This window comes from Pristiophorus japonicus, chromosome 14 (assembly GCF_044704955.1).
Source record: "Pristiophorus japonicus isolate sPriJap1 chromosome 14, sPriJap1.hap1, whole genome shotgun sequence".
NCBI lineage: Eukaryota > Metazoa > Chordata > Chondrichthyes > Pristiophoridae > Pristiophorus > Pristiophorus japonicus.
Genome location: NC_091990.1, coordinates 7,623,043 through 7,648,304, shown reverse-complemented (window position 1 = coordinate 7,648,304; position 25,262 = coordinate 7,623,043). Strand labels below are relative to the sequence as shown.

The window sequence follows — 25,262 nt, the reverse complement described above, 5'->3', positions numbered from 1 at the left end:
CTTCACCACACGGACTGCAGCGGTTCAAGGCGGCGGCTCACCACCATCTTCTCAAGGGCAGTTAGGGATGGGCAATAAATGCCAGCGATGCACACATCCCAGGATTGAATAGAGGGAACATTGGTTACCATGAGCAAATCCTGGCTGGGTCACGTCATCTATAAAATACAAACATTTTAATGATAAATATCTTGTATGTCATAACCTGCAGAGACAATGCATAGCTTGTAGAGATTAAGACTCCATCAGCCAGTGATACACAAAGTTAAGATAAACCAGCAATATTTGATGCACGGTATTGAGGGTGTATGGAAAGTCTACAGCAATAAATAAGACTAAGTATTAAGATAGTAAATTTAACATGCATCTTTATTTGATAATGCACAATGTACATCCACATATGATTACAGATAAAGCGCATTTATTAACTCCAAGATTGAGATACGTAAAGCCTCGTCAGGACACAAGAAATCCTAGTCATCATCGTCATCTTGTTTCCTCAGCTTCTTGATCTGGCTCTTGTGGCGTCTGACCGCATCCTGTAAACGCTGGATTTCCTCTTCATGGTGATGAATCTCCTCTTGATGGTGCTGCTTCAGTTTCGCAATCTGATCCCTTTCCTTTTCCCTGCAACAAAATACAACTACATTGAATTGCCCAGGAGGTATTGTATTGATAGAAATAAAAGTAACGTAAAAGCCTAAGAAGACAGAATAACGCAGGCAGAATTGGTTTAAATCATGTTCTCGAAAAGCGTGTAGATGAGGAACAGGAGGATTTCTCAAACAACAATAATTGCAAAACATTTAAGAAAGAAATTGTGGGTTGTTGAAATGTCGAAATCTATGCCACAAAATGTTGGGAAAAAAATCCGTAAATTCTTGAAGAGGAATGAGATAGATGTTTGAAACAATGTTAAAGATCAAGGGGGAGCGAGGAAATCCACTGTATGAAAGCATTCATCTGCTCTTATCTTGAATGTCACTGAAAGCCTGCATCAGTCTCGTGCCAAGGCATCAGGATAAGAAGTGCAAGTTCAAGAATGCAATCATTGACTGTGGGCCGTCAACGTGGAACGTTAATACAAAGCAAAGTTAATCACTCTCACTGACGAGAATCAGCAAATTTGAAGCCATTAACAGAGCTGAACAAACTGCAGAGTCTGCTCCTCTCAGCTCCAGAGTTCCTCAAGTCAAATAACTAGATTAGATTTTTTTTTAAAAGCACAAAATTCCCACTTTGCTGGGTTATTTACATTAGTTCAGGCTATCCGGGGGGGAGAGGAGAAACGGGACAGACTGTAGTCAATCAACTACAGATTTCAGATAGTAGAAAGTTACCTGAAGTATTTCTCCTCCAATGCAGCTTGTCTTGCACCAAATGCTCCTCCAGCTTCTCTAATCGATCCTCCGCCACCACCGCCCTTGCCGGCTCCCTTGCCCAGCTCTCCCAGCTGAAAGAAAACAGTATTGCATAGCCTTTAGTGCTAGAAATACAGAGACAGCATTATCCATGTTACTTTGAAAATCTTCTGCTGCCCTTTGAACAAAATTATACCGCCCATGCGTGCAAATTGAAACAGTACGACATCTCAGCAGCATTGTGACCGCATTCCACCTTCTTATGTGGAAGTTAGAGGTCAGGGTGACTCCAGGACATGTGGTTGACTATTACCTGGTCTCTGAAATGGCCTAGCTCAGTTATATTCAAGGCAGCAGCTCACCACCACCTTCTCAAAGGCGATTAGGGAATGGGCAATAAATGCCAGCCTTGCCAGCAACACCCACATCCCAGGAACAATTAAAAGGCTCTCCTCTAATCCATCGGCTGAAACAATGCGCCAGTCGTTACCGAACATGTACCCAGCTCGATTGCCTGCATCACGTGGGAAACAAACCGATGTGAAATGGGGGGTTGCCACCTCTCGGTTCACTTTCCACTGCCCAGCAGCAAATGTAAACACGGCTGACTGAAACGAGGATTTCTGCATTAAGTCGTGGTCAGTCTCACAGGCGGAACGCGTGCGGATGCTGCCCGAGCCGGACTCTGGCCCAGTGTCCCCAGCGGGGCATCGGGCACTGACCCTGGGCAGAGGCTCAGCCCCCCACACCTGGGGGGAGGGGAGGGGCAGCGACACAGGCCCCACCCACCCGAGGCTCCACCTCCTAGACAGGCCCCGCCCACCCAGGACACACCCACCCAGACCCGCACACGAGCCCCGCCCTGAACACAGGCCCCACCCACCTGAGCCCCGCCCTGGACACAGGCCCCGCCCACCCCAGGACACACCCACCCAGAGCCCCGCCCTGGATACAGGCCCCACCCACCCCAGGACACCCACCCAGAGCCCCGCCCTGGACACAGGCCCCGCCCACCCCAGGACACACCCACCCAGAGCCCCGCCCAGGACACACCCACCCAGAGCCCCGCCCTGGACACAGGCCCCGCCCACCCCAGGACACACCCACCCAGAGACCTGCACACGAGCCCCGCCCTGAACACAGGCCCCACCCACCCCAGGACACACCCATCCAGAGCCCCGCCCACCCCAGGACACACCCACCCAGAGCCCCGCCCTGGACTCAGGCCCCGCCCGGCCCCAGCAGCGGCCCCGGGTTACCGCGTCCTTGAGGCGGGTTGTCCGCCCAGCCTGCGGGCCCGGAGCCTGTCCCCGCCCCGCCCCGCCCCGCACTATCCCCGGGCCCACCTGGCCGCTGTCTGAGAGGCCCCGCACCAGACGGGCCGCCAGACTGTGAGCGCGGAGCAGCGAGCGCAACATCTCTCCGTCGGTCTGTCTGTTCCTGACTGCGTGCGGGCCCGATTGACCCCTGACCCGGCCCCGATTCCGCACCACCTGACCACCAGGCCCCGCCCCGCACACTACGTCACCGCGCGGCCCCGCCCCCGTAACACCTGACCACTAGCCCCGCCCCCAAAGTACGTCACCGCGCGGCCTCGCCCCCCCCCCCCCCGCACCACCTGACCACCAGGCCCCGCCCCGCGCGGCCGCGCAGCACGTCATCTGACGGCCCCGCTCACTGACACGTCAACCCCGCCTTCCCGCCTCCGCACCAGCTGACCGCCGCCGGCCAATCAGGCAGCGGCACGCCGACCAATGGCTGAGCCCGCCCCCTGGCGGCGCGGCCCGACACTGCAGGCAGACAGTGAGCACGGCCGCGGGAGGGAGGCTGGCGGGGTAGCGGCTGCTGCTCACTCCCCGCGCCGGCCTCTAGCGACAGCAGATAAACACCGCACCGTGTCAAATAATCATTGCGGGAACCTGCACAAATCAAATTAACATCTGGTTGCCAGGGGTGATGATGCTCTCCGGTCCGGAGCGCTCCGGACCCCCGCCCCACCGCGGAGACACACCGCCTCCGTCCCCCGACCCCACCTCCGTCCCTAGACACACCGCGGAGACACACCACCTCCGTCCCCAGGCCCCGCCTCCGTCCCCAGATCCCGCCTCCGTCACTAGGCCCCGCCTCCGTTCCCAGACCCCGCGCTCCGTCCCCAGGCCCCGCCTCCGTCCCCAGAACCCGCCTCCGTCCCCACGCCCCGCCTCCGTCCCTAGACACACCGCCTCCGTCCCCAGACTCCGCCTCCGTCCCCAGACCCCGCCTCCGTCCCCAGACACACCGCCTCCGGACCCCGACACCGCGCTCCGTCCCCAGGGGCACCACGCTCCATCCCCAGACCCCGCGCTCCGTCCCCAGACCCCGCCTCCGTCCCCAGACTCCGCGCTCCGTCCCCAGACCTCGCCTCCGTCCCCAGACACACCGCCTCCGGACCCCGACACCGCGCTCCGTCCCCAGACCCCGCCTCCGTCCCCCGACCCCGCCCTCCGTCCCCAGACCCCGCCTCCGTCCCCCGACCCCGCCCTCCGTCCCCAGGCCCTGCGCTCCGTCCCCAGACCCCGCCTCCGTCCCCCGACCCCGCCCTCCGTCCCCAGGCCCCGTGCTCCGTCCCCAGACTCCACGCTCCGTCCCCCGACCCACCGCGGAGACACACTGCGCTCCGTCCCCAGGGGCATCGCGCTCCGTCCCCAGACCCCGCGCTCCGTCCCCCGACCCACCGCGGAGACACACCGCGCTCCGTCCCCAGACGCACTGCGCTCCGTCCCCAGACACACCGCGCGCTCCATCTCCAGGGACACCACGAGCTCCATCGCCAACGACCCCGCTTGCTCCGTCTCCAGGAACCCAGGGAAAGGAGGAACGTCTAGCTGAACTAAAATTTCCAGAAAAACAAAAAACCAATAATATCTTCTGATGAAGGGTTCCGCCTAAATGTAAATCTCGCTTTGGTTCTTAGATGCTGACTGGTGCACTGTGTATTTCCTGCATTTTCATTCCCCGCCCCCCCCCCCCCCCCCCCCGCCGGATGTCCAGAATTAGTGTATTTTTAACTTTAACAATTATTGACCTCAGGATCCTGATCTAGGGATGAAAACAACCCGCCAGAGTTCTCATATCTGAGTGGAAATGAAACCAGCATGAGTCAGCATCTTCAGGAGAGGAGAAAGAAAATTATGCAACCCCACCCCCAAATGATTATCTTTTTATATTATTCATTCCTGGGATGTGGGCGTCGCTGGCAAGGCCGGCATTTATTGCCCATCCCTAATTGCCCCTTGAGAATGTGGTGGTGAGCCGCCGCCTTGAACCGCTGCAGTCCGTGTGGTGAATGTAAAATTAGATAGTTTGCAATTTCATTCAGCTGATACTAAAATTGCTGTAGTAAATAAATAGTTGTATAGAATATGTAATCACAATGAAATTATTTCATTATGGATTACATAACTTGGAGTGTTTTTTAAATTATATCACAAATTAATAATTGAAAAATGCATTGCACAACTTGGCAAACTGCAAATCTGTGCAAGCTATACTCAAGTCCCAAATGTGCTTCTTTTCAAACTGTGAGACAGATATTCCTCTCAAGGACTTCTCACGGGCAAAGCACTAAATAAGAAACATAAAATGCGCACTGACCTGAAGCTGCTGTGTCCGCTCGAGATCCCGGTCCACAGGCCTCCTCTCCCAGCGCATCACAGCGTGTGCTCGTAGGGACGTGCGCAGGAGTCACGTGGACCTGGGCACCCAATCACAGGTAAGTATTTTCTCATTCATTGTAATGGGAGTTTTGTAAGTTACAAAGCTCCTATTGCAATGAATGAGAACAACCCCAAAACACATAAAACATTAAAAAAACACCTCACACAATGCACTAATAGAAATTAAAGTTGTTATACTGTACATGTTTTTCAAGAAAAAAAATTGTCGATTTTAAAAAAAAAGTTAGGATTAGGGTTTAAAATAACATTACCTGAGTGGGCGGGGTTTTAACATAAATATGTTTTTAAAATTTTTATTATAATCATGTTTTTTCTAGGTTTTTAAACTCTTGCGCCTGTAACAATCGGCTATGCGCCTGCTTTTTCGGGCGCAAGATTTTTGAGGACATTTGCTGTGCAAGATTTGGGTAAATCCCGCAATCTTGCCCGTGCAAATGTCCTCGCTCCCGCTGTGCGTTGGAGCGTGACAGATCGGAAAAGCCGGTTTTCTGCGCATGCGCATTGTGCGCTGAAAACCGGCTTTTCCGATGCCTTCCCAGGTCCGTAGAAACTTCGTACAGACCCCATTATCTAAAACGAGTTAATCTAAAACTGTTGGTTTGACCGGCGACATGTTTGCGAAGACTGATTTTAGGTATTTATTTTACTGTGTAGATCGCCATCAAGTGGTCGGGCCAGGAAGTGGCTGAAGGCCAAGTCTGGCTTTAACTGGAAGGAAAGACTTGCATTCATATAACACCTTTCATGACCACTGGATGTCTCAAAGCGCTTTGCAGCCAATGAAGTATTTTTGGAGTGTAGTCACTGTTGTAATGTGAGAAATATTATTTATGAACTGTTTTAATGGAACACAGCTCCATTGCCAAGTCAGCCAATCATTGGCTCTTAGGCAGGGAATTTATTTGTGTTCCTGGTGGATCTCCCATGGCATTGCTGATATTCTGAGGTCTCTCGAGTGCGGTTTGGACGTATAACTGCTAACCTTGAAAATGCAATGTCTCCGCAAGATCCTACAAATCCCCTGGGAGGACAGACGCACCAACGTTAGCGTCCTCGACCAGGCCAACATCCCCAGCATCGAAGCACTGACCACACTTGATCAGCTCCACTGGGCAGGCCACATTGTCTGCATGCCAGACACGAGGCTCCCAAAGCAAGCGCTCTACTCGAAACTCCTTCACGGCAAACGAGCCAAAGGTGGGCAGAGGAAACATGACAAGGACACCCTCAAAGCCTCCCTGATAAAGTGCGATATCCCCACTGACACCTGAGAGGCCCTGGCCAAAGACCGCCCTAAGTGGAGGAAGTGCATCCGGGAGGGCGCTGAGCACCTTGAGTCTCATCGCCGAGAGCATGCAGAAACCAAGCGCAGGCAGCGGAAAGAGCGTGCGGCAAACCTGTCCCACCCACCCCTTCCCTCAACAACTATCTGTACCACCTGTGATAGGGACTGTGGTTCTCGTATTGGACTGTTCAGCCACCTAAATAAGTCTTCCTCGATTCCGAGGGACTGCCCATGATGATGATGATGACACCGTGTAGGGATCCAGGAAATGGTTGTGCGGTCCCTTGGTGCACACAACACCGGCTGTGAACTTACACACCGGGATAAATGAACAGTGCAGCTTGTTTCTGGCGGTGTTGGTTGAGGGAAGAATATTGAACAGGTTACTGGAAGAATTTCCAGCTCTTTTGGATAGTGCCATGATCTTTTTTTACAACCCCCTTGACAGAGACAGAGCCTTAGTTTAACATCTCATCCAAAAACTAAAACTAGGGCACATAGTCTCAGAATAAGGGGCCGCCCATTTAAAATTGAGACGAGGAGGAATTTCTTCTCTCAGAGGGTCGTAAATCTGTGGAATTCTCTGCCCCAGAGAGCTGTGGAGGCTGGGTCATTGAATATATTTAAGGTGGAGATAGACAGATTTTTGAGCAATAAGGGAATAAAGGGTTATGGGGAGCGGGCAGGGAAGTGGAGCCGAGTCCATGATTAGATCAGCCATGATCTTATTGAATGGTGGAGCAGGCTCGAGGGGCCTATTTCTTATGCTCTTATGCTCTTAAAAGACAGTAAAGCTACAGTCCAATTGAAGCTCAGTTCAGGAGCACCATCACCTCCCAGGTAAACACTATCCTGATGTAGATGTATATTGCTATTACTTCAGTGTTGCTGAGTCAAAGTCCTAGAGTTCCCCACCAAACGCCACTGTGGGAGCAACTTCACCACACGGACTGCAGCGGTTCAAGCAGAGGGCCCTCCAGCACCTTCTCGGGGCAACTAGGGATGGCCAATAAATTCTGGCCTTCCCACTGTAGCCCACAACCACATCCCTATCAGTAATGGTGATCATGTAACTACCGGATTGTCATAAAAACCCATCTGATTCACTAATGTCCTTCAGGGTCGGACATTATTGCCGGTGACTGGCCTCTGAAATGGCCCAGCAAGTCACTCAGTTGTCAAGGAGACGCCTCACCACCACCTTCTCGAGGGTAATGAGGGTGGCAGTGATGCCCACATTCCGTGACTGCCCTGAAAACACACACTGTCAAGACTCACATGGGGAAAGGGCCACGAGCTGGGCGAGTAGCATTTCTGGAACAAAACCCCAGTAAGAGAGTCAATCCTTCAAAACGGGGAAAACAATACCCATCGGAATAATATCTGACTGCTTTGCACGCTTTCCTTCCCACACATTCTTGCAACATGTAAAAATGTAACAATTTATCTTCAGCACAAGGTCACGAGAATCTTATATTCCTCTCACGTGCTGGCTTCATTGATAAGATTTCTTGGTTTGTTTCTGGAATTACCTCACTCTCTGGATCCCACTGATCTGCAGGGTTTCCTGCCTAAAACATAAGAACATAAGAAATAGGAGCAGGAGTAGGCCATACGGCCCCTCGAGCCTGCTCTGCTATTTAATAAGATCATGGCTGATCTGATCATGGACTCAGCTCCACTTCCCCGCCCGCTCCCCATAACCCCTTATCCCCTTATCATTTAAGAAACTGTCTATTTCTGTCTTAAATTTATTCAATGTCGCAGCTTCCACAGCTCTCTGAGGCAGCGACTTCCACAGATTCACAACCCTCTCAGAAGAAATTTCTCCTCACCTCAGTTTCAAATGGACGGCCCCTTATTCTAAGATCATGCCCTCTAGTTCTAGTCTCCCCGATCAGTGGAAACATCCTCTCTGCATCCACCTTGTCGAGACCCCTCATAATCTTATACGTTTCGATAAGATCACCTCTCATTCTTCTGAATTCCAATGAGTAGAGGCCCAACTACTCAACCTTTCCTCATAAGTCAACCCCCTCACCCTCAGAATCAACCGAGTGAACCTTCTCTGAACTGCCTCCAAAGCAAGTATATCCTTTTGTAAATATGGAAACCCAAACTGCATGCAGTATTCCAGGTGTGGCCTCACCAATACCCCGTATAACTGTAGCTAGATGTCTTTAAACACTGATAAAATGTTCTCACTACGTTTTGGAGGTGTGCAGGCCTGATTATTTACTGTGACATTTTAAGAGGGGTGGGAAAGGAATGATGTTTGACCAATAACTATCTGCCAGTTTTCTACTTTCTTCTCCTCCGCTCCTGGAAGCATCGACTCCTTACTGGAGTACCATTCCACCAGTGTCACCAGCCCTCCCATACCTCACCCCAACATCCCCAGCATTGAAGCACTGACCACACTTGATCAGCTTCGCTGGGCAGGCCACATTGTCTGCATGCCAGACACAAGACTCTCAAAGCAAGCGCTCTACTCGGAACTCCTTCATGGCAAACGAGCCAAAGGTGGGCAGTAGAAATGTTTCAAGGACACCCTCAAAGCCTCCCTGAAAAAGTGCAACATCCCCACCGGCACCTGGGAGTCCCTGGCCAAAGACTGCCCTAAGTGGAGGAAGTGCATCCAGGAGGGCACTGAGCACCTTGAGTCTCATCGCCGAGAGCATGCAGAAATCAAGCACAGGCAGTGGAAAGAGCGTGCGGCAAACCTGTCCCACCCTGGGCAGGGACAGTGCATAAACTAAATGTTGGTCCCTTAGAGGATGAGACTGGAGAATTAATAATGGGGAACAGGGAAATGGCAGAGACGTTGAATAAATATTTTGTATCGGTCTTCACGGTAGAAGACACTAAAACATCCCAATAGTGGATAATCAAGGGGTTATAGGGAGGGAGGAACTTAATACAATCACTAATGAAGTAGTACTTGGTAAAATAATGGGACCAAAGACGGACAAGTCCCCTGGACCAGATGGCTTGCATTCTAGGGTCTTAAAAGAAGTGGCTGCAGAGATAGTGGATGCATTGGTTGCAAAATCTACCAAAATTCCCTGGATTCTGGGGCGGTCCCAGCGGATTGGAAAACCGCAAATGTAACACCTCTATTTAAAAAAGGAGGCAGACAAAAAAGCAGGAAACTATAGACCAGTTAGCCTAACATCTGTTGTTGGGAAAATGCTGGAGTCCATTATTAAGGAAGTAGTAGCGGGACATTTGAAAAAGCATAATTCAATCAAGCAGAGTCAGCATGGTCTTATGAGAGCAAAATCATGTTTGACAAATTTGCTGGAGTTCTTTGAGGATGTAACAGCAGGGTGGATAAGGGGGAACCAGTGGATGTGGTGTATTTGGATTTCCAGAAGGCATTCGATAAGATGCCACATAAAAGGTTACTGCACAAGATAAAAGTTCACAGAGTTGGGAATAATATAAGACTAATCTTCAATGGTTGTAAAGTGCTTTGGGATGTCCGGTGGTCGTGAAAGGCGCTATATAAATGATTGTCTTTCTTTTCTTTTTTTTATCTTCAAGTCGCTGTTTCCCCTCCACTTTTGCTAAATCAGATCTCAGTTTAGTAAAATTGGTCTTTCACCAATCGAAAACTTTAACTCCTGATCTATTTTTATCCTTTTCCATTACTTTTCAAAACATTTATTGCCCAGCCCCAATTGCCCTTGAAAAGGTGGTGGTGAGCAGTTAAGATAAATAAATTGCTGTGTCATGTATAGGCCAGACCGGGTAAGGACGGCAGGATTCCTTCCCAAAAGGACATTAATGCACCAGATGGGTTTTTAACGACAAACCGGTCACCATTACGGATACTAGCTTTTTATTCCAGATTTATTTAACTAACTGAATTTAAATTCCCCAGCTGCCATGGTGGGATTTGAATTCACGTCTTCGGAAGGTCTCCTCGTAGGACTGCTCCTGGGCACGGCCAAGGGTGCCATCAGCCGGTCCAGGCAGCGGGCGGTCGAGGGGGTCGTTCAACCTGACTGCCTGCCTCTCTTCCGCTCTTACATCCGGTCCAGGGTGTCCTTGGAGATGGAGCACGCGGTGTCCACCGGTACGCTCGCGGCCTTCCGCGAGAGGTGGGCACCGGAGGGACTGGAGTGCATCATCACGCCCGGCAACCAAATTTTAATTTGATTTTACGTTTTAAAGTTTAATTTGTTTTAATTGCCGGTGCTTTTAGTGTCCCCTTCCCTTTTATAGGGGGCACTGGGGAAAAATTGTGATTTTAGTGCCCAAAAAAAAAAAGAAAAACACAAAAAAAAAACCAAAAAAAGGAAAAAAAGGGCCTTGTAAATGTCTGGTGTGTCACCCAGGTCGGGTGGCACAGTTTAATGTTTATGTTTTGCAGGTAGACTCTAAAAGAGTTTCACGTCTTCGGATCGTTAGTCCAGGCCTCTGGATTCCAACTGAATTATGATCACTACCTCCAAAATGCTCTCCCACTGATACCCCTTCTACCTGCCCAACTTCATTCCCTAAAACTCAGTCCAGAACCACCCCCACCCTGCTACCTGCTCTTGTTGGGCTTGCTACAGACTAAGTAAAAAAAAAGCTATCCTGAATGCATTTTAAGAATTCTGAAATAAAAACAGAAACTGCTGGAAATGCTCAGCGGGTCAGGCAGCATGTTGTCTTTGCTTGCAAGGAGAGCTGAGCAGAGCAGAGGGCATTGAGGTGCAGGATGCATTCGGGTGCAGCAGGTTGTATTGAGCAGCGCGAGAGGTGGGCGCCGGAGGGACTGGAGTGCATCATCACCCCCGGCAACCAAATTTTAATTTGATTTTATGTTTTAAAGTTTAATTTGTTTTAATTGCCGGGGATTTTAGTGTCCCCCTCCCCTTTTATAGGGGCACTTGTAAATTATATGATTTTAATGCCCCCCAAAAAATCACAAAAGGAAAAAAAAGAGGGCAGTTATAAGTGTCTGGAATGTCCCCCAGATCGGGGGGGGGGGGGGGGACTCGATCTAATGTTTATTTTGTAGCCCCCCCCCAAAAGAGTTGTATTGAGCAGCGATTTGCAGGTTGCATTGAGCAGTGAGCTGCAGGTTGCATTGAACAAGTTGCCGGTTGCATTGAACAGGGAGCATTGGATAGGTTGCATTGAGCAAGCTGCAGGGAGCAGGAAGCAGTGAGCTGCAGGTTGTGTTGAGCAGGTTGCATTGAACAAGTTGCATTGGGCAAGTTGCAGGGAGCAGGAAGCAGTGAGCTGCAGGTTGTGTTGAGCAGGTTGCATTGGGCAAGTTGCAGGGAGCAGGAAGCAGTGAGCTGCAGGCTGTGTTGAGCAGGTTGCATTGGACAAGTTGCATTGGGCAAGTTGCAGGAAGCAGTGAGCTGCAGGTTGTGTTGAGCAGGTTGCATTGAACAAGTTGCATTGGGCAAGTTGCAGGGAGCAGGAAGCAGTGAGCTGCAGGTTGTGTTGAGCAGGTTGCATTGGACAAGTTGCATTGGGCAAGTTGCAGGAAGCAGTGAGCTGCAGGTTGTGTTGAGCAGGTTGCATTGAACAAGTTGCATTGGGCAAGTTGCAGGGAGCAGTGAGCTGCAGGTTGTGTTGAGCAGATTGCATTGAACAAGTTGCATTGAGCAAGTTGCAGGGAGCAGTGAGCTGCAGGTTGTGTTGAGCAGGTTGCATTGAACAAGTTGCATTGGGCAAGTTGCAGGAAGCAGTGAGCTGCAGGTTGTGTTGAGCAGGTTGCATTGAACAAGTTGCATTGGGCAAGTTGCAGGGAGCAGGAAGCAGTGAGCTGCAGGTTGCATTGAACAAGTTGCATTGAGCAAGTTGCAGGAAGCAGTGAGCTGCAGGTTGTGTTGAGCAGCGCGGGGCCGGCTCCTGTCCATCACCCGGCGGGAGGGCGGGTCACGTGGCGCGGGAAGATGGCGGCGGAGAGCGGAGCGGCGGGCGGCCCGGCCCCCGGCACTGAGACGGGCGGCGAGGAGGCTTTCAAACTCTTCCTGACCGAGGTAAGGGCGGCCGCGGGGAGCGGGGGAGCGGCTCCAGCAAGGCCCCGCCGTCCCGCGCGGTGTGACGGGCGATTCCCCAGGAAAGGCCCGAGCAGCCTGAGGCCTAGGCCTGGGACTGAGGGGCGCCCGAGTGTGTGTGTGTGTGTGTGTGTGTGTGGGGGGGGTGGGTCTATGTGTGTGTGTGGGGGTTGTGTCTGTGTGTGTGTGTGGGGGGGTTGTGTGTGTGTAGGGGGGGTTGTGTCTGTGTGTGTGTGTAGGGGGGGTTGTGTGTGGGGGGGGGTCTGTGTGTGGTGGGGGGTGTGTGGGTCTGACTGAGTGTGGGTCTGTGCATGTGTGTGGGTCTGGGTCTATGTGTGTGTGAGTGGTGGGGTGTGTGTGGGTCTGTCTGTGTCTGTGGGGGTCTGTGTGTGTGTGTGTGAGTGTGGGTGGGGAGGAGGTCTCTGTGTGGGTCTATGTCCGGGGGTCTGCCTGTCCAGTCTGTCTGCGGTGGAAGCTCCCAGCCCTTCCTCAGTGTGTTTCCTCGCCCAATAATTGCATTTTTCCAGATGTCCTGTTAAATGCAAACCGATAACATATTTTGAGTAATATTTTATGTAATGTATATGGTTTATAAAGAAAGACTTGCATTTATATAGCGCCTTTAACAAGCTCAGGACTTCTCAAAGCGCTTTACCGCCAATGAAGTACTTTTTGAAGTGCAATCACTGTTGTAATGTGGGAAACGAGGCAGCCAAGTTGCGCACAGCAAGCTCTCTCAAACAGCAATGTGATAACCAGATAACATCTATTGATATTAACTGAGCGATAAATATTGACCCCGGAACACCAGGGAGAACTCCCAAGCTCCTCTTCGAAACAGTGCCATGGGATCTTTTACGTCCACCTGAGAGAGCAGATGGGGCCTCGGTTTAATGTCTCATCCGAAAGACGGCACCTCCGACAGTGCGGCGCTCCCTCAGTATTAGCCCCTCCGACAGTGCGGCGCTCCCTCAGTACTGGCCCCTCCGACAACGCGGCGCTCCCTCAGTACTGGACCCTCCGACGACGCGACGCTCCCTCAGTACTGGACCCTCCGACAACGCGACGCTCCCTCAGTACTGGCCCCTCCGACGGCGCGGCGCTCCCTCAGCATTGCACTGGAGTGTCAGCCTAGATTTTTATGCTGCAGTCTCTGGAGTGGGACTTGAACCCACAACCTTCTGATCCAGAGGTGACTCATTGAGCCACAGCTAAGACTAAATTTAGAATGTAGTAAGCACTCGGGTCAAGAGATAAGCAACTAATCTTAATTTCTCATGTCTGGCTCTTTTATACAGTGCCTCGAGAAAGCATTTGAAAGCTTGGTGTGTAAATACACTTTCTGGTGTGGTGCTGGGCTAGTTTTGGGATTAATGCCTGGGGCTTCTGCAGATCCCAGTTGGGGCAGTGAAGCTTGCCTCTATGTCCCCGGCTAGGGAGGGGAGGAATCAGCAAGGGTTGCCTCTCCTGATCACTGTCAAGTGATATCTGCTGGGAAAAGTACAGGTTATTGGGTGAGAATAGTATTGAATCCACGGGTCGGGGCTATAAAGAGAGCTGGAGCGGAATACCACGACATCTATTGAGTTGTACCTGTAAATCCAGTGTAATACAAGTGCCCCCTTATTAAAGGGGCACTAAACCGACAAATAAACAAATTAAACTTTAGACATTATGTGATTCAAATTAAATTTGGTTGCCGGGGGTGATGATGCACTCTAGTCCCTCCGGCGCCCACCTCTCGTGGAAGGCCGCGAGCGTACCGGTGGACACAGTGTGCTCCATCTTCAGGGACACCCTGCCTCGGATGTAACCACAGAATATCACTACAACTTCCAGCGCGAGCTGCTCCAAGTGTGCGACGGCTTCGAGGTGGGTGACTGGGTGATGTCATCAGGACCCAGGTCGCTGTTTGGAGCGTGGGCAGGAACATTGGCGGGGCCCAGGTACAGCAGAGGAGCGGGAAGTTCGTGGCGGAGGTGTGGCGAGTGATCGAGGCAGAGGAGCGTTGAGGGATTGTGGCTGAGATTCGGCGGGTGATCGTGGCGGCGGTGGGGGGGACGGCGGCGAGAGATCGTGGCGGGGGGGGGGGGGGGCGGCGAGAGATCGTGGCGGGGGGGGGGGGCGGCGAGAGATCGTGGCCGGGGGGGGGGGGGGGCGGCGAGAGATCGTGGCCGGGGGGGGGGGGGGCGGCGGCAAGAGATCGAGGCGGCGAGTGTTTTGTGACGGAGAAGCGGTGAGAGATCGTGGTGGAGGTGTGGCAAATGAGGATACAGGGCCCAGAAGAGTCGAGGGCCCAGGGGCAGCACGGGCCAGCCCACACTGCGATATGTCTGCGCACTCGGTCCGTGCAGCAAAGCTGGTCTCCAGTCATCCTGGTTAAGCCCGTGTGGTGGCTGGTGTGCAACGGTCACCACACGTTAAAAAAAATCCACGCACAGGCACCTTCCACCCTTCAATTGGAGTTCAGGACTGGAATATCGGGTCCTTCATTGAAACATCTGTGAACTCGTGTGGAAGCAAGTCATCCTCGTTCGAGGGACCACCTAGGAAGATGAGTATTGAATATTTTTAAATGTTCTTTCAAATTCGCATTGTGCTTGAAGAGAACGGTTGGTCTATAATACGGCAATGGTTGAACTACTCGTTACAGGCCTGTCCTTGTGGGTGGCAGAGTTTTTGAAGGCCATGATCTCCAAGCATCACACGAGAGGCAAACTGGTTGAAGATGTTGAACAGAGCTCTCTAGGGAAGGGGTGCGGGCAGTTAGTGCTTGTTCCACTGTATCTATCAGCATGGTTATCAAAGGAAAACTCCGGCTTGCCAGATGTGTCAATGATGCAAACCAGGAGCAGTGGAATCTGAGGCAGCAATGGATTTACAGAGGGGCTTGGATTGGCCATACAGTTGGGAAGACAAATGCTAAATGACATTTAACACCAATTAAAAATAATTACACTGTCTCTCATGTGTTTCCCGTATGTGTGCAGTGAGTAAGATTGAATGAAGAGGGGTGCTTTTGAAAGGAGTGTTGACAATGTGGTCCTCCCTCAATCTTGGATTGGTATGGCTGCTGCATTATATCCTGGCGTGGGATTTGAATCCTTCTGAATCATAACTTTGTGACAAAGCAATTTCTTTTTTCAAAACTGGAACAGCTCCAGTAGTGTGTTATCTGACCAGTCTCGGTTCTCTGGGAGCTCCTCTGGTCAGTTTTATAAATGGCAACTCTGACTTCAGGCACGATTGCTGCCGACACAGCTGATGGTGCAATGGCTGATCCATGTGCACTCGCTCAGCTCCCCATGCACCCACCCACGATAATAAAAACTTGTATTTATGTCACACTTCGCCACATTCACCATCAATGACTTACTCTTGAACTGCCGGCGATTTGACTCCTGTGGAGGCAAATGCAGCAGCCACTTTATAAACAGTCTGTTAAATGAATGACTCGTTCTTTTGTTGGTGGTTTGAGCTGTGGATGGTGACTCAGGACTGTGGCAAACTGCTCTGCTCCTTTTTGAAGAGTGCACTGGTACCTTCCCCCCTGAATGGGTAGATGGAGCCTTGGTTTACCATCTAATCTCCAGGATGCCACCTCCGACATTGCCGTACTCCTTCAATACTCCCTATCTCTGTAATCTCCTCCCCCACCCCACCCCACCCCCGAGATGTCTACCCTCCTGCGCATCCCCGATTATAATCGCTCAACCATCGGTGGCCGTGCCTTCTGTTGCCTGGGCCCCAAGCTCTGGAACTCCCTGCCTAAACCTCTCCACCTCTCTACCTCTCTTTCCTCCTTCAGGACGCTCCTTAAAACCTACCTCTTTGACCAAGCTTTTGGTCACCTGCCCTAATTTCTACTTGTATGCGGCTCAGTGTCAAATTTTTAACGCATAATACTCCTGTGGAGCGCCTTGGGACATTTTGCTACATTAAAGGTGCTATATAAATACAAGTTGTTGTTGGAATGTCCGCTAGATCATGTGGCCAATTCCTGGAGTAGGGTTTGAATCCAGAACATTCTGACTCGAAGAAGAGAGTGCTGTTGTGAGTCAAGTTGTTGAGTCCAGTAATCAAATTGTTGCATTAGAATGTTATTGATTTCATATGTGTCAGATCTGGCCGATAAGTGGCTGGATCAACGTACATCTGTTCTCATCCCATCATTAAATTAATTTAAAAACACTTCAGTTGCACATCTGTGAAATAGAAACATAGAAAATAAGTGCAGGAGTAGGCCATTTGGCCCTTCGAGCCTGCACCGCCATTCAATGAGTTCATGGCTGAACATGCAACTTCAGAAATGGAGCAGCACTTTGGTTATGTTGTGATTGACACCCGCTGACGGCCTGTTGATCTTTTGTTGGCTGATACCGAGCTATTGAAGGAACCCCAACTTTCAGGTCAAACAGGGTTTAGTGAGTGGAAGACAGATTGTTGCATTGACCGGACAGGTGGGAGATCTGTCTCCCAATCTGTTAATTTAGAGTTTGATCTGCAGGGTATTTCTGCCCTAATTTCTGCTCTAATTCTGCTCTCTTGAGCATCCCTGATTATAATCGCTCAACCATTGGTGGCCGTGCCTTCTGTTGCCTGGGCCCCAAGCTCTGGAACTCCCTTCCTAAACCTCTCCACCTCTCTACCTCACTTTCCTCCTTCAAGATGTTCCTTAAAACCTACCTCTTTGGCGTAATTTCTCCTTGTGCAGCTCGGTGTCATTTTTTAATCTCCTAATACTCCTGTGAAGCGCCTTGGGATATTTCATTACGTTAATAAGAACGTAAGAAATAGGAGCAGGAGTAGGCCATACGGCCCTCAAGCCTGCTCCGCCATTTAATACGATCATGGCTGATCCGATCATGGACTCAGGTTTCCTTCCCTGCCTGCTCCCCTTATTCCTTTATCGGTTAAGAAACTGTCTATCTCTGTCTTTTAAATTTGTTCACTGTCCCAGCTTCCACAGCTCTCCGAGGCAGCGAATTCCACAGATTTACAATCCTCTGAGAGAAGAAATTCCTCCTTATCTCAGTTTTAAATGGGCGCTATATAAATACAAGTTGTTATTTGGTTGGATTGTGTTTCACTGTGTGAGCATTGTAGCTTATGTTTGTAAACCCCTTACCCGAGACAGTATTTCAGATATTCTAAGTGAGGCAGTTGTTAAATGTCATAACTAGGTCAATCTTGCACCAACTCTGTTCTGAACCAGCTAGGTGTTCAGTGTCTGTTGGAATATTGGGTAGCTCATAATGGTGCTTTGACTGGACAAGAGGCTTGGCAAATGTTAGCGGTGGTGTCTCTGCCCACTGTTTCGAAGTAGCATTGCGTGTTTGTTGACTCAGATTTAGATTTTGACTGGCTCTTGTCTGCAGCTGTTCCCTGTCGGAATCTGAAATACGTGCACAATGCCGATTGGCATCAGTCAAATGATCTTGGTGTCTTAGGACTAAATCCATGATCATTTTACTGGAGCTATCAATAGTTGGTGTTGTGTTTCTGCTCTTTACAGATACTAACCTGTGTGTTTCATAAGAACATAATGGGAGCAGGAGTCGGCCATTTGGCCCTTCGAGCCTGCTCCGCCATTTAATAAGATCATGGCCGATCTGATCTTGGGCTCAGCTCCACTTCCCCTGCCCGCTCCCCATAACCCTTCACTCCCTTCCAACATTTGCTTCAATGCAGACACTGCTCAGTGCAATTTTAGTCAAACAGGTACTTTAGAATATGGTGTTCAGTGCTGGCTGTCCATGCTCTATACCTAACTCTGAATGAGAGACTTGATCTTTGCTGCACTATATCGAATACAGTCCTTGCAGGCGGACCCAAAGCAGATCCCAAAAAATCTAAATTGCACAGCTTTCGTTTCTTTCCTCGCGAAGATCAGGGTGAGAGTACTCGCACATTGCAACGGATATAAGCTCGGCACCTAACGCATGCTGACATCATGGATGATACCCATGTTTATCTCCAGCCCTGGTTTTTGTTAACGGAGTGACTGCTGTGCAGAAGAAAAAAGTAACGTTCACCACAACAGACGGAGGATCTGAAGTGCTGAAGCACATCACTAATAAAGTTTCATTAATGTTGCTGTACTTGGATTCATTTTACTTTGTTTTGTAAATGTTACTATAGTTTGATTCATGTTACTTGGTTGGGTTAATGTCCCTGGTGATTTTTCAGTTTAAGAGCCACTGTCTCGAAGGACAAACAACAACTTTAAAAAATAAACTCTCAGTTTGAATTTTATTTAAAATGAACGGTTTGAACAGAAATCTCTGAATCCAGCTCCATTATTCCTCATTTTGGGAAGTCCGGCGACAACAAACAAAATAAACACTGGAATGGCGGCAGTGCGGCTCCTTCCGGCTCCCGCCGAAGAGCTGTTCGGGCCGTCTGGCCACGCCGAGGAGGATGTTGTCGGGCGGGCCGGAGAGGAGGCCCTGAGGTAAGGGCAGTGAGGCCTGAGGTCGGCAAGGTCGTCGGATCTGGATTCCTGACAACCCTGCCACTGATCGGTCCGGATTCTGGAACATTCCGGAACGCCGGATTCTCGACGCTGCACCTGTATCACATTTGGTCCCCTCGTCCAAATCATTGATACAGTTTGTGAATAGCTAGGGCCCCAGCACCGATCCTTGCGGTACCCCACTAGTTACAGGCTGCTAGCCCGAAATTGACCTGTTTATTCCTACTCTGTTTTCTGTCCGTTAACCAATCCTCAATCCATGCCAGTATATTACTCCCAATCCCATGAGCCCTAAATTTGTTCAATAACCTCTTGTGTGGCACCTTATCGAATGCCTTCTGTAAATGCAAATATACCACATCCACTGGCTCCCCCTTATCTATTATACAGGTTAGAATGTATCTTATATTGGAATGCATATATAGAATATAAAGTGAGTAAGACCCTCAGCACAATAATTAGCTTCCTGATTGATGAAGGGCACATTATTTCTTTTTTTAGCCTTTGCTCTTGACACCTCCTGAATCTCAGCAGGCTGGCCCAACAATGTAATCATCTCACCTATTTTAAACTTGTTCTTGGCCCATTCAGTCTGTTGCAGTACAAAAGCAAAATACTGCCAGATGCTGGAATCTGAAATAAAGACAGAAAATGCTGGAAATCTCAGCGGGTCAGGCAGCATCTGTGGAGAGAAACAGTTAGCATTTCAGGTCGATGGCCCTTCGTCTGTTGCAATGTTCTGTTGCTGCCTCAGTATTGGGATGTTGCGCTCGTAGGTTGCACTTTATTTGCTGTTTGTGTGAAGAGGCTTTTTCCCCTTCTCTGTCTTTGTTTTCCTTGCACAATAAGTATAATGCTTTGTGACACGACAGTATTTCAAACTATTTATATCTTGTTAATGTCACTGCAATCTATTTTGTACCATGCCGTTGTTACTTCTAGGCTTGACTATTCCAGCGCAATCCTGGCTGGCCTCTCATGTTCTACCCTTTGTAAACTTGATTGAGGTGATCCAAAACTCAGCAGCCCGTGTCCTAACTCGCACCAAGTCCCGCTCACCCATCACCCCTGTGCTCGCTGACCTACATTGGCTCCCGGTTCAGCAACGCCTCAAATTCAAAATTCTCGTCCTTGTTTTCAAATCCCTCCATAGTCCTTGCCTCTCCCTATCTCTGTAAGCTCTTCCAGCCACACAACCCTCCAAGATCTCTGTGGTCCTCTAATTCTGGCCTCTTGAGTATCCTCGATTTTAATCACTCCACCATTGGCAGCCGTGCCTTCAGCTGCCTGGGCCCTAAGCTCTGGAACTCCCTCCCTAAACCTCTCCGCCTCTCTTTCTTCCTTTTAAGAAGCTCCTTAAAACCTATCCCCTTGTGTGGCTCGGTGTCAAATTTTGTTCGATAACACTCGTGAAATGCCTTGGAACATTGAATTACTTTAAAGGCTCTATATAAATATAAGTTGTTGTTGTTTAAAGGCGCTATATAAATACAAGTCATACATTTTCCAAGCTGGCCAGGAATACTAGTGTTCTGCTGAATTGTCAATTTGACTTGTGTCATTTCCATAAAAGATATCTTTGTAAATGTTAATTTAATGAATCATTCTTGGTAAATGCAACCTTTGTGTTCTTTCAGGTTAAGCAGATTGAAAAGAGGGACTCTGTTCTGACCCCAAAACAGCAAATTGAAAGACTGACGAGACCGGGATCCACCTACATCAATCTAAATCCATTTGAAGTGAGTCTATTTCCAACCTTTGCAGTTGTTTCTAATTTGAAGTACTGTATACCTAACTTCCTGACATCCTCTGTGACTGACTGTGGTACACGATCCTTCTCAACCTGGCTGCATCTTTTGACACAGGTGACCACACCAGCACCATCCTCCTCCAACGACCAGCTGGGTGGGGCTGCCCTTGTCTAGTTCCATTCTTCTCGATCCAGCCATTGCCAGAAAATCTCCTGCAAAGGCTTCTCTTCGCCACTCCCACTATTTCTGAAATTCCCCAAGGATCTACCCTTGGCCCTGTCCTATTTCTCAACTACATGCTGCCCCTCGGCAACATCATCTGGAAAGACGACATCAGGTTCCACGTGTGTGCTGACGACACCCAGGCCTATCTGATTGCCACCTCATCCCTCGATCCCTCCACTGCCTCTGTGGTATTGCAGCTTGTCCAACATTCGGTACTGGATGAGCATAAAGTTCCTCCAGTTAAACATTGGGAAAACCAAAGTCATTGTCTTTGACACTGTTACAGTCTCCGTTCATTAGCCATCAATTCCATCCCCCTCGCTGGCCTCTGTCTCAGTCTGAACCAGACTTTTTGTGACCTCGCCACCCTATTTGACCCTGAGCTGAGCTCCCGACCCATAGCCTCTCCATCACTATAACCGCCTACTTCCACCTCCATTATATCACCCGTCTCCATCCCTGCCTCAGCCCAGCTGATGCTGAAACCCTCATCCATGCTTTTGTTACCACCAGACTCGACTATTCCAATGACTGGCCAGCTTCCCATCTCCACCCTTCGTAAATGTCAGCTTATTCCAAGCTTTGCTGCCCGTATTTTGACTCGCACCTAGTCCCGTTCACCCATTACCCCTGTGCTCGCCGACCCACATTGGCTCCTGGCCTAGTAACGCCTCAAATTTTAAATTCTCACCTCTGTGTTGAAATCCTCCCGTGGTGTTGTCTGTCCCTGTCTCTGTAACTGCTTCCAGCCCTGCGACTATTAAGCTGTCCCGTGCAGACCGCTTGCTGGCTTTACAATGGAAAAACCGCGGAAATTTGAATGGGCTGCCCACCCCCAAAAAAAATTAGACATGACCATTCTGGCCTCTTGTTCATTCCCAGTTTCTATCGCCGCTCCATTGGTGGCCGTGCCTTCAGCTGTCTCAGTCTTCAGCTCTGGAATTATCTCCCATGACTCTATATTAATACAAGTCGCTATGATCGATCTTGCTCTCACTCGCTCTCACTCGCTCTCACTCGCTCTCACTCGCTCTCACTCGCTCTCACTCGCTCTCACTCGCTCTCACTCGCTCTCACTCGCTCTCACTCGCTCTCACTCGCTCTCACTCGCTCTCACTCGTTCTCTCTCTCTCTCTCTCTCTCACTCTCTCGCTCGCTCGCTCTCTGCTCCTTCAAGACGCTCATTAAAACCTACCTCTTTGACCAAGCTTTTGGTCACCTGTCCTAATATCTCTTTGGCTCAGGGCCAATTTTTATTGCATGATTACATACCTGTGAAGTGTCTTGGGGCGTTTTGCTACTTCAAAGGCGCTGTGTAAATACAAGTTATTGTTTATATGTGGAGCAAATTGTACTCAAACTTGTGCTAGTTTTCCAAAGTGAAGTTATGGTTCAAGTTTCTGCTAAAACTAATTTGAATAATCACAAACTTAAAATCTTGCATGAACCGGCACCCGTTTCCTAATTTAGAACGTGATCTTTCATTGCATTAAAAAATATTCTTTGACCTATTTAAGAGTGGTAACCTGGTGCAGTTTTATTAATAAAGCTGAAAATGGGTTTGTCACAAAAAAAAATATGCTTTTTGAATCAGTTTCTAGTCCCAACACCCAAGAACATAAGGGCATAAGAATTAGGAGCAGGAGTCGGCCATTCGGCCCCTCAAGCCTGCTCCGCCATTCAATAAGATCATGGCTGATCTTCTACCTCAACTCCACTTTCCTGCACTATCCTCATTATCCCTTGATTCCCTTAATATCCAATGTGAGTAACCCGATTTTAAATGATTGAAAATGACTTTGAAGAACAAAACGGCGCCACTTACTAGTTATATTGGTGTACATTAGTCAATATCTCAGTTGATTAAATATTTAACTTTTTTAAAAAGGTGCCTACTAATGTCTTTGCACCTAAAATGAAAACTCCAGCAAAGCAACTATTGGAAGAGCCTTCTCGAAGGGCTGCACTCAGGCGCAATTGGCAGAACCTCATCATGCTCGTTAATTCGATCTGGGGGCGGGGCCGGCTTCCAGTGCAAAGTTTAAAAAACATTAGCGTAAAAGATCGCGGAAACTCTGTTTGCGCTGGACGTAACTCGCGCTTAAATCTTCTACGCTGGTTCGTCCGATTTCGGGCGACTTGTGTCCTTGCAGAAACTGTACCCCCGCTTGGCTGCAGTGAGAAGAAAGGTACATGATTGCTTTTATTTTCACTTTCAGCAACCTTGGGTTCTAATGAATGAAATGAACATTCTATAACTTATGTATAAATATTAATGCCTTTGTGACATGCTTACTTTTGGAGGAGATCGCTATCATAGCTACTGTCGAACTCGGTCAGCTCGTTCCAATGTAGCAAATTCCTAATGGTGCCGAAAAAAATAAACACTGAATGCATTCTAGTAGTCATGAACGTATGTTTTGTTACACAGGTATTGCAGATAGACCCTGAAGCAACAGATGAAGAGCTGAAAAAGAGGTTCAGACAGGTAGAAACATCTCTGTTTGCCAATGCTACAGGCTAAGATAGCAGCAGATCTTAGGTACAGTCGGCTCCATTTAAGTGAGTGAATAAAAAATGAAAATTCCAAAACTTTTTTTTATCTACATCCATTACGTTTTGTTAACTGAATCTTGTTTTGGTTGAAAATTCTTGTTAAGTGAATACTTTTTTTTTTCAAATTGTATATATTCTATTTGGCTCAGAGCCCCAATTACGCACGGTCATTGTCTGTATAATATGTTGCATTACATCTGTTGTTTCAATAATATATCATACCACACTACAGCAAGTTAACAGAAATTACAATCAAAGCTCCCCCACCCCCCCCACCCCAGCCCCCCAGTTGGTGACGGCAGAGTGTAACTGAGCCATATGGACCAGAAGAATCCCGGTTCCATTCCCAGCCAGGGCAGCAGTTGGGCTCTGGCACTCCTGTTGGGATGTGCACACGTGGGGACGTCAGGTGAGATCAAGGGCGGGCTTGGCTGTGATGGCCCCCATTGTAGAATAGCCTGCTGCCGTCTAGACTTGCATATGAAGACTAGCCTTGGGTGTGAGGTACTGAAGGGCTGCAGGTGCCTGTGGAACCATACTCCAGCATGAGTCAACACCTTCAGGAATAAATTGGCCAAAGAAGAATTTAGGAAACTGGGAAACTGACAGATAATCCTTGCTAATGTTTCACTGTACTCTTCAGGAAGATTTTGTGGGGAAGCAAGTTATTCACTTAACAGGAATTGACATTACTAATGCTGATTGTTGCTCATAGTTGTAAGAAACATTACTACTTTGAAGTTTTCTGCAAGTTATTGAATTAAAAGTAATGTAATCATGTTAAAGAAATTTGGCAATGCGTTTTATTTTAATTCACTGGGGCCATATCATGCACTAGACATAGCATATCCTTTACTACCCTATGAAAATCTACACTTTCTTTTCCCAAATTTTCTCCCCATCTCAAGGTGCTGACTCATGTTGGGGTTTGGTTCTCTGGGTGCAAGCAGCCCTCCGGTACCTCGCCCACGTGGCCATTCTTCAGCTGTGAGCCTCGACTGTGAGTATCGTCAGGCTACCCTCGTCCAGCATCCACATCTTTACTTTCCAGCACTGCTCACTGCACGGTGATCAGGAGCAAGAACTCTGGCATATTTTCTTTTTTTTTAAACCCTCCTAATCTGAGCAAATGTTATAGTGTTACACTACAATTGCAGCTAATTCGGAACAAACCAGGCATCAGATTTGGGACCTTGCTGCTCTCTATAGCTCAGTACCATACCAGGCAGTATCGTTGCTGACTGAGCTATCAGGATCAGTGGTAGGATTAATAATTTATATGGTGGCAATACTTGATCCTTGCTGTGGGTTGGCATTTAAGTGCAGTGCTTTATGCTCTTGTCAACACAGGTTTTACTGTGCACAATGTAGATATCTTTGCAATTATTATGTATTTAAAGTTGCCTGTCAAATATTTTCATATAGGTATTGTTTTTGCACTCAGTCGGGAGCTGTTATTCTTGAGTGCCATTTGCTCTCTCTGTGCACACTGGGTGCTTGTTTCCTGCAACAAGTTCCATGCACGTTTCCAGCACGTCTGTGCTGCAAGCAGACCCGAACTAAGGTTTATTTGGCAGCCTTAATTCAGCATCTGCAGGGAGCGTTTCTGGATCCTTTCTGTTTAACAAAGATTGAAATGGGGGAGGGAAAAGGATAGGTTTGTTTCTCTCCTTGGGGCCGGTGGAGAAGGAGCAAGCAGAAGGAAGAGTTTAAACACTTTAAGCTTTGGGTCACTGAAAGCTGTGAAGCAAACAGAGAGGGAATCAGGAATTGGAAATTCCAATGGACACCAGATTTGAATGAAGGCAAAGGGTGAAGAGCAGAAAGGGAAAAATTAAGAATACTCTTGAAGTTGTTGAGAAGGATTAAAGTATTTCATGCATTG

The 25,262-nt window shown here is 48.9% G+C and overlaps 2 protein-coding genes across 2 annotated transcripts in view; one reads left to right on the top strand and one right to left on the bottom strand.

The window, feature by feature from the left end:
- Positions 1-351: 351 nt before the first annotated feature.
- atp5if1b (ATP synthase inhibitory factor subunit 1b) lies at positions 352-2,893 on the bottom strand. Its single transcript, XM_070898408.1, has 3 exons — positions 2,708-2,893; positions 1,341-1,453; positions 352-627 (listed from the first exon to the last, which is right to left on the bottom strand). The coding sequence occupies exons 1-3, from the start codon at positions 2,777-2,779 to the stop codon at positions 474-476; spliced, it is 339 nt and encodes a 112-aa protein (XP_070754509.1). The 5' UTR covers positions 2,780-2,893; the 3' UTR covers positions 352-473.
- A 9,350-nt stretch (positions 2,894-12,243) lies between these two features.
- dnajc8 (DnaJ (Hsp40) homolog, subfamily C, member 8) overlaps positions 12,244-25,262 on the top strand; it is a 46,950-nt gene continuing 33,931 nt past the window's right edge. Inside the window, exons 1-3 of the mRNA XM_070898407.1 lie at positions 12,244-12,352; positions 20,483-20,584; positions 23,253-23,309. Coding sequence (XP_070754508.1) covers positions 12,266-12,352; positions 20,483-20,584; positions 23,253-23,309 — 246 coding nt within the window. The 5' untranslated portion in view covers positions 12,244-12,265. The remainder of the gene's footprint in view (positions 12,353-20,482; positions 20,585-23,252; positions 23,310-25,262) is intronic.

Coding starts and splice junctions, on each gene's coding strand:
- atp5if1b (XM_070898408.1), bottom strand. CDS start 2,779: ATGTTGCGCTCGCTGCTCCGCGCTCACAGTCTGGCGGCCCGTCTGGTG. Junction 1,454..2,707: donor GCCTCTCAGACAGCGGCCAG/GTGGGCCCGGGG, acceptor GTTTTCTTTCAG/CTGGGAGAGCTGGGCAAGGG. Junction 628..1,340: donor TTGGAGGAGAAATACTTCAG/GTAACTTTCTAC, acceptor ATTTTGTTGCAG/GGAAAAGGAAAGGGATCAGA.